The sequence below is a fragment of the Vigna unguiculata genome, chromosome 7 (genome assembly GCF_037176805.1).
Source record: "Vigna unguiculata cultivar grain cowpea cultivar isolate G323 ecotype 2 chromosome 7, ASM3717680v1, whole genome shotgun sequence".
Taxonomy (NCBI): domain Eukaryota; kingdom Viridiplantae; phylum Streptophyta; class Magnoliopsida; order Fabales; family Fabaceae; genus Vigna; species Vigna unguiculata.
Genome location: NC_140798.1, coordinates 15140024 through 15152693, shown reverse-complemented (window position 1 = coordinate 15152693; position 12670 = coordinate 15140024). Strand labels below are relative to the sequence as shown.

Below are 12670 nucleotides of genomic sequence, written 5' to 3'. Positions count from 1 at the left end.
TAGAAAATAATGCGTTGTTTAAATTTTAAAAATGAAAAGTAAATAAGTTCTAGTTATTTCTTTAATTTAATATATGTATATGTATTAAAACAAAACAAAAAACATAATTATTTTAATTTAAAATTTTAAAATTCAATATTAATTACAATGTTGTTAGCTCGTATTATTGAGATACATCAGACTCTTACATCTCGTAAAAAAGACTTTCACATAAGAAACTTTTACATGTAACGAGGTTTCTTGTTTATATATTAATGGTACCCCATTTTCTTAGAAATGTTATGATGTTAAATTTGTTGGTTTAAACAATCAATATCCGACCGAATTCAACTTTGAAGTTGGGTTAAACCCTTATTACTGTGCACACCTAGATATACCTACACTAATCTAAGATACCTCACATTTTAAACTTAATCAAGAGAGTAAAATCTTATTTTTTGGGTAATCTTTTAAGTTAGAAGTAGATTACAAATTTTAAAATAATTGACAATTATGAATATGCTAATTCATCGTGAAAAAAATTTATAATTTTTTCATTTTATTGTTGTCCTTTTTGGATCCAAAGAAAAAATTTCCCTTTCTTCTCCTTTCATTTGTGATTTCTGCTATTTGCGTTCAAGTTTTTTAAGGAGATAGAAGGTTAAAAACCTAATTGATCAAGGATATCTAAGGAGTGTAGTGAGGATTTCAAGTTTTTTTAATTGTTGTGTGCTTATATTATACTAGAATTCTTTTATTAAATTTTAGATTATGAGGATATGAATAGTATGCTAAGTTAGAAATCTCTTGTGAGGACAAATGCTTATAGGTAGGTGAAAATGTAGATTCATGTATGATATAGGTTGATTAAACCAATTTGTTTTCAAAGTCAATTTTTGAACTCCAATCACAATTCAGTTTACATTTATTAAACTTTAGGCTATTACCTAGTTTTAAGGTATAAACAAATTGTGATTGAACTAAATCCATTTAATCCAATATACCTCCATTACAATTCATTTTTTATTGTCGACATGCTCATCTCATCATTCTAAATAATTAATCATTTTTTAATTGAAATAACTGTAAGGCCCATTAATTATGACTTATTACTTTCTGTCCTCGCCTGAACGAGATCCTTCAGCCTGAGCGGGATTGGGCGAGACAGGGTGGTGTTTGGTTGTGTGTTTCTCTCTTGTGATTGGAATTGTTTGGGTATGACTGCCATTATGAGATACATGTACATATGTATGGATATATGCCTAATGGATTGCTATATATGCGTGACATGATTCATAAATGATGAATGATGGGTGTTGTGGGAACTTGACATGTGAAATGGATGAGTGGTTTGGAACTAAAGGAACATGATGTTGATATGAGATGAGGCCCTAGACTCATGGGGTGGTGATGATCAGAGGTATGGATTCGAAATACAATGCGTATGAGGAATTAATCTCAGGGGTTGGTATGGAATTGTAAATATGATTTAATGTTCTTTTATTGCTGATTTATGCCTGCTGGGTCCGTGTCAGTGCGTAAGTCCTTGGGGATCTCTAGGTGAGATTCCCAGGGCCGCGCTTCAGTGGTCGGGACGTAATTCCATGGCCCATGTTAGTGGGTGTCCATGGTGGTGCCCCATCGGTATAACTAGGTAAGGATTCAAGGTAAGGTTGCATCCTGACACTCTAAGGGGTCAATCAGTCTCACCTAGAGCGGACTGACTCCTGTGGTGAGAGTAGCAGGAGGCCTGAAATTCACTAAGGGCTAACATTGTGGTGAGGGAAAATTGATCCATCATAACACTTGTAACAAATAGCTCGGGGGTGAGCAGAGGTATCCACCACAAGTGCAAGCATCCGCTGAATCCGACCAAGTTATACGTATCCAGATGAGTCGAGTCGAGTCGTAGTGTATTGAATGAAGAGTCATGACATGCTTGGTTGTTGTATGGGTATTGGATGGTGAAAATATAATTGATTGTATGATGAATATGTTATTGGCTCTAGCTTACCCGTTTTGTTGTATGGTTGTATTGTATGTGGCTGATCTTTCTTGCGATGATCATCAATTTGATTGATGGGAGCAGATGGGCGAGGTTCTCGTGGACAACGCGAACACTGGCGTGGTGAAGCTTGGCGACAAGAGGGTGGTGTGTCTGACGAAGACGGAGAAGGGGTCAATTATGATTGACCCTGAGACTCTAGAAACGGTGGGGAAGTTCAAGTACAATGAGTCGTTGGGGTCTGATTCACTCTGCGCACCCCGTTGTGACAGATAAGGAGTTTGTGATGTTGTTGCCGGATATGGTGAGAGCAGGGTACCTTGTGGTGAGAATGGGGCCAGGCAACAATGAGAGGAGGGTTATTGGCCTTCAGAATACCACTGGATGGAAGTTCATATGGAACAATAGATGCAACATTGGACCCAAATGAACATGGGAAAGGCATGGACATGTGCAGAATATTGAAAATTACTTTTCAATACATGCTATCTTTCTTTTATTTTTTTTAACTCTTTTTAACCATCCTAATGTTACTTTTTAACTTCCGAAGTTTCTATTTTAATAAATATACGTTGCTTATGATTAAACCAACTGTAAACCTGAAGTATTTCAATTCTTGTGTACTAAAAGTAGTTATGCTTAATCTAGCTGCATAATGCATTTCAATTGGCATTTTCGTCTTGATAAACTTTCCTAAAATATTTGCATCACTGGACCATGTTATTTTGCTATACAAAATTGAAGAAAAGTTGCATAATGCTTTTTTTCTTCCATTGTATTCATTTTGGCATCACTAATAAACTTTTATATTCATTTAGTTCTTCAAGTGCATGGATTGTTTTGATACATATGATTGATGAACTGTAATTACTGATGCAGGTTATTGGATTTGAAGATTTGGTATAAGAGAGGGCATTGAAGAGTGACTTGCTCTTCATTTCTAACCTAAGCATAAGACAAAAGGGCTAGAGTAGAGGTGTTGTGTGAAGCCACATTGCTTATTCGAGAAGCGGTTCCAAAGGAACACATATGGAGCCACATTTGCAATTAGGAACATATCAGTAGAAATTTAGAAAATGTATTATAATAATGTGTAAGATCTTTTTTTGCCTTTTGTTTTCAATATGCAAACTTTTGGAAGGTGTTCCATAATATTAATTTCTTTGATATGAATTATGAATGAAAGTATTAATGATCAAAATGTTATCTATGTGATTTTTTTATTTTTTTGAAAAGTAGGTTATATAATATAATGACGTAATTAATCTCAAAATTAATTGTAATTAATTAAACTGGTGACATTTAAAAATGTCATAATAAAATGATAATAGTGTCAGTTTAAAGTGTCGTTTTTCATATTATATTTGTCATCCAGTAAGAATATTACGTCAGTTTTAACTGACCCTTTTTGCCTCTTTAAACTGCCACTTTATATGTTATATAAAATGACGGTTGTTGCGACGGTTCATCTATAAGCGCCATATTATACTTTGTAACGGCAAGAATTACGACATTTCAGGAAACCGTCACTCAAGTAAATAACGACAGTTAAAAATGACGTAAATTACAAAAATAAACGTCGGTATTTACAGGTTTTTTTGTAGTGATAGTAGATTGATTGACCAAGAGTGTCCATTTCTTGGCGATGAACTTGAGGATGTCCATGGCCAAGTTGGCCCAACTGTATATTAAAGAGATAGTGAGGCTTCATGGGGTGCCTTCGAGCATAGTTTCCGACAAAGATCCACGATTCACGTCTCAATTTTGGCAGACACTACAGGGAGCGATGGGTAGCAAGCTCACCATGAGTTCAGCTTATCACCCTCAGACCGATGGCCAATCTGAGAGGACGATCAAGTCATTAGAGGATTTGTTGAGGACATGCATATTGGATCACCTGGGAGCATGGGACGAAGTATTGCCTTTGATAGAGTTTACCTACAACAACAGTTTTCATGCGAGCATTGGCATGGCGCCGTACGAGGCTCTTTATGGCAGGAGGTGTAGGACTCCTCTTTGTTGGTATCAGGATGGAGAGGCAGTGTTGGTTGGGCCAAAATTGTTAGAGCAGACCACCGAGAAGGTCAGGATGGTGAGGGATAGGATGCAGGCTTCTCAGAGTAGGCAGAAGGCCTATGCAGACCGTAGGAGAAGGTCCTTGGAGTTCGCAGCTGGCGATCATGTGTTCTTGAGGGTGACCCGAACCACTGGTGTGGGAAGGGCTCTCCGCTCAAGGAAACTTTTTCCTAAATTCCTTGGCCCCTATCAGATCACGAGAAGGATTGGACTGGTGGCTTATGATATATCTTTACCTCCGTAATTGGCGAACCTTCATCCAGTGTTCCATGTGTCACAGCTGAGGAAGTATGTATTTGATCCGGCCCACGTGTTGGAAGTTGAGGATATACAGATAGGGAAGACCTCACAGTGGAAGTACCACCCATAGCTCTTGAGGATAGCAAGGTTGAGGAACGTCGAGGAAAGACCGTTAGTCTTGTTAAAGTCATTTGGGATCGGAGAACGGGTGACTCGACTTGGGAGTTAGAGGAGGACATGAGAAAATCACATCCACATCTGTTTACCTGGTGAGTCTTGATTTTCGAGGTCGAAAATTTTCTTGTTGGGGAGAATGTAAGGCCCATTAATTGTGACTTATTATTTTCTGCCCTAAAGTAAAGGGCTGCCCCTTGTGTTTGGGCCTAAAGCTGGCCCAACTGATAAAACTTGCTTCAGTTACCCTAATGCCTCCATTTTCCTTGCATTCACAAAACCTTCAGCCGTTTCCCTAACTGGTACGCTAGAACTCTGCTAGGGTTTGTTCCCGTCTCGAACCAGTCTGTCCCAAGAGCTCAAGTAGAGATTTCTACTCCACATAAGTGACTCTAAACCTACTGTACTTACTTTCTAAAGCTTTACATTCGTATTCCACCGATTAAAGTTCAAAAATAATCGTGTCTTCCGCTGTTCCGCCAGTTCTGCAAGTTCATCTTTCAAGCTGTTATGCTCCAAGGTCCCAGTCGAAGTTCTGTTAGCCCTTTTCCAGGTACGGGAAGTTAGGGTTTCTAGTTTCCAGTCGTTTTGGTCTGTGTTTGAGTTGGTTGCTGATTGTATGGTTTAATCCTCCGTTTTGGTGCGTGAGAATACTTTGTATGTTTGGTTGGTCTGAAAAACATGGTTGCTGACAGTGGCGAGACCTGTTAATCTCGCCCAAGCGAGCCAGTCTCGCCTAGGCGAGACAAACGGGGATTTGCCCGAACCAGTTTGCGCGAGAGGTCGCCCAGGCGACTCGTTCAAATTTTTGAACGAGCGAGCATCTCGCCCAGGCGAGAGGGGTCTCGCCTAAGGCGAGAGGGGTCTCGCCTAAGGCGAGAGGGGTCTCGCCTAAGTGAGATCCAGCATTGCTTCCTGATGCTCTTTTCGAGCCCTCGCCTGAGCGAGACCCTTCAGCCTGAGCGAGGGATTGGGCGAGACAGGGTGGTGTTTGGTTGTGTGTTGCTCTCTTATGATTGGAATTGTTTGGGTATGACTGCCATTATGAGATACATGTATATATATGTATGGATATATGCCTAATGGATTGCTATATGTGTGACATGATTCATAAATGATGAATGATGGGTGTTGTGGGAACTTGACATGAGAAATGGATGAGTGGTTTGGAACTAAAGGAACATGGTGTTGATATGAGATGAGACCCTAGACTCATGGGGTGGTGATGATCAGAGGTATGGATTCGAAATGTAATGCATATGAGAAATTAATCTCAGGGGTTGGTATGGAATTATAAATATGATTTAATGTTCTTTTATTATTGATTTATGCATGTTGGGTCCGTGTTAGTGCGTAAGTCCTTGGGGATCTCTAAGTGAGATTCCCAAGGCCGCGCTTCAGTGGTCGGGACGTAATTCCATGGCCCCTGTTAGTGGGTGTCCATGGTGGTGCCCCATCGGTATAACTAGGTAAGGATTCAAGGTAAGGTTGCATCCTAACACTCTAAGGGGTCAGTTAGTCTCACCTAGAGCAGACTGACTCCTGTGGTGAGAGTAGCAGGAGGCCTGAAATTCACTAAGGGCTAACATTGTGGTGAGGGAAAATTGATCCATCGTAACACTTGTAACACATAGCTCGGGGGTGAGCAGAGGTATCCACCACAAGTGCAAGCATCCGCTGAATCCGACCAGGTTATACGTATCCGGATGAGTCGAGTCGTAGTGTATTGAATGAAGAGTCATGACATGCTTGGTTGTTGTATGGGTATGGGATGGTGAAAATATAATTGATTGTATGATGAATATGTTATTGGCTCTAGCTTACCCGTTTTGTTGTATGATTGTATTGTGTGTGGCTGATCTTTCTTGCAATGATCATCAATTTGATTTATGGGAACAGATGGGCGAGGTTCTCGTGGCCAACGGTGATTCCGCTACTTAGCCATCTGGGCTGGAGTTACTTTCTTCATGTTTTCTTTAGGACTACGGCCATGTATCGCTTTATGCATTTCTACCCTACACTCTTTGTTAGACTTGTATTTGGTTTTCCTTTGGCATCGTGGTGTGCCCGATTTGTAAGGGTTATGTTAAGGACCCCAAGTCTTCACTACATTGTTATCTTTGTGTGACGTTTCCGTTAATTTCGCACTTTAAATTAAATGGGACGTTACAATAACAGATGACGTATTCATTTATTCTAATTTGATTAATTAGTGTTATTTACCTTAATTTTATAAAAAAAAAAGTAAACTAGTCATTTATCTTATTTTTTCTATTTTTTATTATAAAATTTCAAATAATCTATCTTCTCAATTAGTCAATCCGATATTATAATTAATTGGATTGGATTATAAAGGAATCAAAACTGAGTGGAACTTTGTCTATTTACACCCTTAGCTAACTTGAGTTCAATTAACATTAACATAGATGCATACAAAACATAACTGTGTCTCCTATGAATGACAACCCTTATCTATCACATGATTTAAATATTTTGATTGAAGTATATTTATTTGTAATTTTCTATGTTTCGATTTTGGTTGAGTTGACAACAATCCCTATCCTATTGGTTCAGAATTAACTTTTATCCTTGAGAAAGTGTGACTTGCATTATGCCGTAACCTACCTTTTTTATATTAGAATTGGTCATATTTTACGTTACTACAACCGCTTTTCATTTTGTTCTTATTTCAAATGATTTAATTTTGAGCCAACAGAACATAAGAAAAACATCTGCCATTAAACATCCAAAATTGAATAACCTCAATTTAGAAACAGGTTTTGGCCTCTTAATGAACGACCATGTCTAGCAGATAAAAACTAGCATCTCCTATGTTATATGCATAATATAGAGTAAATAAAGAGAATTCAACCAGGAAAAATCAGAAAGGAAGGGACCAGTATCTTGAATTGTGAGAGAAGCCAAAGAGCAATCCGCGTGCATCAACCCACACGAACTACAAAAGTTGGAAATCATTAACTTATTGGAAACGCTCTGATAAGCACTGCAGCTTCAATAAGACTTTCTTGCATCAATCCCTTTCTCCTCAATATGTTTTAACACGAAAAATAATGTTATAACTAAACCGAATTTTAAATCTGAGCAGAAGCAACTATTCATTTGTAAGCAGCTTTCACTGCTTTTTGGGCAGCGTCATCTAAATCTTCAGCCGTTATTAATGCCATACCACTTTCCTGTTGAACAATTGATAATAAAAAACATATTAAGCAACTCTTCTCAACAACACTTTTCATTATATGATAATTAATAAATCTAACATTTACCTTCAAAATTCTTTTTCCTTGATCAACATTGGTGCCTTCCAGACGAACAATTACTGGTACTTTCAATGCAACCTTGAGAAAAATAGCAGGAAAAGTTAATATATCAGGATAAAATTGGTATTATGTTCAATCCCAATTTTTTTTCAAATAAAAGGATCGAGAACAATGATAGTAGTTCTTTATGTCAAATTTTATTTCAAAAATTCAAATATCCACAATTTACATCAACATCGTAGACAAAAATTGAAATGTTAATAGACGTCAAATATAAAGAATTTACATTTTCTTGGCTTCACCTTGGTCTCTCAATATCAAAAAGATCCAAATAAAACTCTAAATTGCTAACGAGGATAAGATTAAAAACTTAATCTGAACAGATAAATAATCCTCTTCGTTCTCATCAATATGGTAGCACAGAGGAGTAACAAAATTTGACTAAGTTTTTTGTTTTTTTTTTTTTCTTTGTTTCTGGAGAGAGGGAGAGGGAGATGGGTGGATATAGTCATAACTTTACTAACCTCTTTTGCAGCATTCACTATTCCACTTGCTATAACATCACACTTCATTATACCACCAAAAATATTAACCAAAATTGCCTTCACTTTGTCATCAGCAGTCAATATTTTAAATGCCTCAATCACCTGAATTACATAATTGCATTAAATATGAACAAAAAATCATAAGATGGAGATTATTCGTGTTAAACTATGTTTTTTAATTGTCTTTTTGGAGTAAAGTCTAGGTTAATGCATCAACCGATTACAAAATTGATTTAATAAAGGACACAAGAACAATGATGTTGCTGATCATAATGGTTAATAGTAATACCAACTTCGAGACCTTACCTGACCTTCAGAGGCATTCCCACCCACATCCAGAAAATTGGCAGGAGTACCCCCATGCAATTTAATTATATCCATTGTTGCCATTGCCAAACCGGCTCCATTCACCATGCAGCCAATTTCTCCATCTAAACCAATATAATTTAAGTCTGCCTTTGCAGCAGCCACCTGTTCAAAGATAAAAGCCACAATGTTACACGCAATAAAGAAAGTAGATTCAGGGATATAAGGGCTTAATAATACGCCATAAATAGATTGTGTGAAACTCGCTTTGCCACATAGAATCATTGTTAGGAAGAAAAAAGAACTACCTACTGCAAATACCATGAAGACTACCATTGTAGAAAGATAATAAAATAAGCATTCATATTTTCCCTTCATGATAATAGGTAAGGAATGATGTGTACATATACCGTAAAAGGTGCCAACAATTGAATAATGACCCTACAGGTGTCATCATTTGGCTTTAGTGAATTTAAATAAAAACTAAATAATATTAAAACAACAACCCAATATCCTGATGTCCATCCAATAAATTCCTTAAACCATTTAGGTTTTATGGCATTTATGAGCCTTCCTAAACCATCCTAACATTCTCACTGTCTTACCATAAGTATATCATAAACTTAAGCTCCACATACATATGCGTATGTTGAACAGCTAAACTGGGTTTCTTAACATGAACCCACCCAATATATATGGCCAGGCCAACTTTTTGACACAGGCCAAGCCCAACTAATAACCTGGCCAACCTATATCGACAAAAACATAAAAAGTTGAATATTAAGCATGTTGATATTGCATATGTCTTAAAATTTAGAAGTAGGAAAGTAGAGCTAAGGAATGTTACACAATATACATATATTATCATGTTTTGTAAAAGGTATTATTTAAGCCGAGAACTTTCTTATTTATCACTAATTACAAAAAACGCTTCCTATGGCATCATGCCAAGTCGAGCTTACTTAAAATATGTTTTGGATCTAACCCAAAAACACACTATACCTAATTCTTAGAAACCAAGGCATTTCAATTAAATCTCAGCTGGTTTGAATCCCCCAGGGCCCAAGTGACAAAGATGAAGTGGATTTGGGCAATAAATCCTCCATCACCATGTAAGGTAAAACACAAACAAAATAGGAAGTAAACCTCTCGAGGGTCCTCTTGTGTTGTATCACGGAGAGCAAATATCTCTTTTTGACGATATGCAGCATTATCGTCAAAATTCAACTTAGCATCAGCAGCCACCAATTGATTATCCGCTGTCTCTGCTATGGGATTGATCTGTTCAAAATAATCATTTTTTTAAGAGACGTCTTCGTAAAATAAATATGTATAAAATCACACAACTAAAACTTGCTTATGCTTACTTCCAAGAGAGTGCAGTCACAATCAACAAAAAGTTTATACAAATTCTTTACTTGTTCGATTGACTTATTTCTATCAGCTCCTTTGGGAGCCAGACCATCAACAACCTTTGCAGCACCTTCATCAGTAATTCCTTCAAAAACATCGACAGGTACCTACTAGGAAGAAAGAGTGCATCAGGTGCGTGCTGCAAAGAAGACTGCTCAGGCAAAAACTCAAATCATCACAAGAAAAACCATGGATAACAAACCTTTATAATCATGTCAGGAAATTTCTCTGCAAGGTCTTCAATGCTGGTTCCTCCTTTGCTACAAGCAATTATAATCTACAAAAGAAAAAACATAAAAAGAAAATAATTACAATAAGTAATAATATAACAGTTTATTGGATATAAGAATTTAACTTTGTATATAATGCAAATCAAAGATAACATATCGAAATAGGAAACGTACTGGACCAGCAGTTGTTCGATCCAGAGTTATAGCAAAGTACATCTCATTTACAAGAGAAAGCTTTTCACACAAGTAAACCTGTGGAACATGGAAAAAATGTGCAGTTAAACAAACAACCCCCTTTCCGTGAATATTTTATATATAAATGAATTGAGTGGTACACAATAAAACAAAAATAGCCACGGCCGTTGTGCATCCAGTTTTTAGAATAAAGACACTATGAGCATTACACAACGTATTTGAATATCCAATTTGGCATTACTAGCAGGAAATTTACTTTCAATATCAATAAAACAGGTTAGGAATCAAATGGAATAAGTGGCTAGCACAGTCAGTTATTAATTAATAGCTTAAGTAACATTTGATAGAAATCTTTTGAAAGAAAGCATGTTCAGTTAACCAATCCAAGGACTAAAAGTCACACAGGTTCATCAGTTCAACTGCCAGACAACACCAGTTCACATATTGAAATCAACCTACATAAAACCGGACTATAAATATGAAGTAACTGAAGTAATGATAGGAAGCAAGCACCAAATTATCTCAGAACACATACTACAGAAAATGAACCCGATGGGACCTCAAAAGAGGTTGGAAATCTTTTCCATAAAGAAAAGAACAAAACTACTAAAGCGTAATACATCTGTGAAGGTTTATATCATTGCATTGCCAGACCAAATGTTCAATTTCTAGAAACGGAAATTCCTAGCATATAGGCAGAAACTGAAAATGCTAGCATATTTGCACCGAGAATGGTTGAATAATTTCAAACCTTGCTAACTATTTTGCCCTGAGGACCAGTTTGTTTGGTAACTAGTATCTGTCCAAGCATCTTCCCTGAAATAATAATAATAATAATGACAATGACAGCAATGAAATTATAATAGTACTAAGAAAAAATATCACTTAAATCGCATTATAGAGTAGCATATGAGCACGTTATGTCACAGGTGATAGTTTAGTATTGAAGGCCAGAAGAGCATAAAATGAGAACAAGGAAATTGCAATTAGAGGAATAACATGCATTACCAGCCAAGTCTTCAACCTGCTCAGTCTTAACAATGTGCACTCCTCCCTGAAGGCCGCTTTTGAAAGTTCCCAAGCCTCTTCCACCAGCTAAAATTTGACTCTTAACCACCAACTGCACAATCATCCCATTTACACTGTTCGTCATCATAGTCATATGCAATCTATCCCAAGCCAAGACATTATATAACGTTTCCAGATGGAAAACATGCAGAAATAAGGTTTCTATTTTTATTAAGGGAATTAATAGAAACACATAGCACTTTGCAATTCTAAAAAATACAGTTGTTAGTATTTTCTGAGAGCATCAAGTTACGACATGGATTACCTCTTTTTCATTAGGAAAAAAGTCCTTAATGGCCTTTCTGACCTCTTCAACAGAGGAAACAGCCACCCCCCTGGGAACGTTCACACCGTGTTTGCTCATCAACTCAGCGCCCTAGTTTTACGGAAATTCAATTGTCGTTAAAAGCGATGCTCGGTTAATCAATAAATCAAAGAGCTCCGACAAAAAAACATCCAAAATTTCACAAATTATATATCGAAGGTACTCCAGATTCATTATCCATAGAAACTATAACGCATCATTTCTTGAGAACAGATCCCGAGAGAGGCATCTCTGGGATCAGATTCCGAATTGATTTGTAAATCGTAATAATATCGATAACGGTGAGGTAGGAAAAGAGAAATAGACCTGGTACTCGTGGATGTTGAGGCGGCGGAGTTGGTGGTGCTGCCATTTTCCAGCGACGGAGAGAGAGCGAGAGACGAGCTTGTTGAGCAATCCCCTCACCATTGTTGTTGCGGATTTGGAGATCGGAGAGTGGCACGATCAAATGGAATTCGATTCGTTTGAACAGTGAGAAAACCTCTACCTCTTATGCTCCCTTCAACGTTCAAACGCTGCGCAGTCTGTGGCAGACACCAAGACCCTAGCAATTTTTTTGTTTAATAAAATAAAGGAAAAACAGAATCTCCAAATACGTATAAACCTGTTGTTTTTCTTTTATTTAATAATAATGTATAGCATAGAAGAAATACAGTAGTATAATATATCTATTCTATTCTATATGATTGAGAAAAACTAATATTATTTACTAGTATTATTATCTATACAATTTCACTCTTTATCAAATTAAAATGTTTTATTGTTTAATAAAATATATAACAATACAGTATAATTGTTTAACTAAAAGCAGTTAAATAATTATTCAAGTTCTACTT

The 12670-nt window shown here is 36.8% G+C and overlaps 1 protein-coding gene across 1 annotated transcript; it reads right to left on the bottom strand.

The window, feature by feature from the left end:
• Positions 1-7194: 7194 nt before the first annotated feature.
• Positions 7195-12415, bottom strand: LOC114192001 (ATP citrate lyase (ACL) family protein). Its single transcript, XM_028081503.2, has 12 exons — positions 12141-12415; positions 11775-11885; positions 11450-11561; positions 11193-11257; positions 10421-10498; positions 10219-10293; positions 9971-10123; positions 9750-9884; positions 8604-8768; positions 8277-8399; positions 7759-7830; positions 7195-7668 (listed from the first exon to the last, which is right to left on the bottom strand). The coding sequence occupies exons 1-12, from the start codon at positions 12240-12242 to the stop codon at positions 7591-7593; spliced, it is 1269 nt and encodes a 422-aa protein (XP_027937304.1). The 5' UTR covers positions 12243-12415; the 3' UTR covers positions 7195-7590.
• Between the last annotated feature and the right edge of the window lie 255 nt (positions 12416-12670).

Excerpts from the sequence above, each read along its gene's own strand:
- LOC114192001 (XM_028081503.2), bottom strand. The coding sequence starts at position 12,242 with ATGGTGAGGGGATTGCTCAACAAGCTCGTCTCTCGCTCTCTCTCCGTC. Across the intron at positions 11,258-11,449 it reads GCAGGTTGAAGACTTGGCTG|GGAAGATGCTTGGACAGATA; the intron begins GTAATGCATGTT and ends TTATTATTTCAG. Across the intron at positions 10,294-10,420 it reads ATCGAACAACTGCTGGTCCA|ATTATAATTGCTTGTAGCAA; the intron begins GTACGTTTCCTA and ends TTTCTTTTGTAG.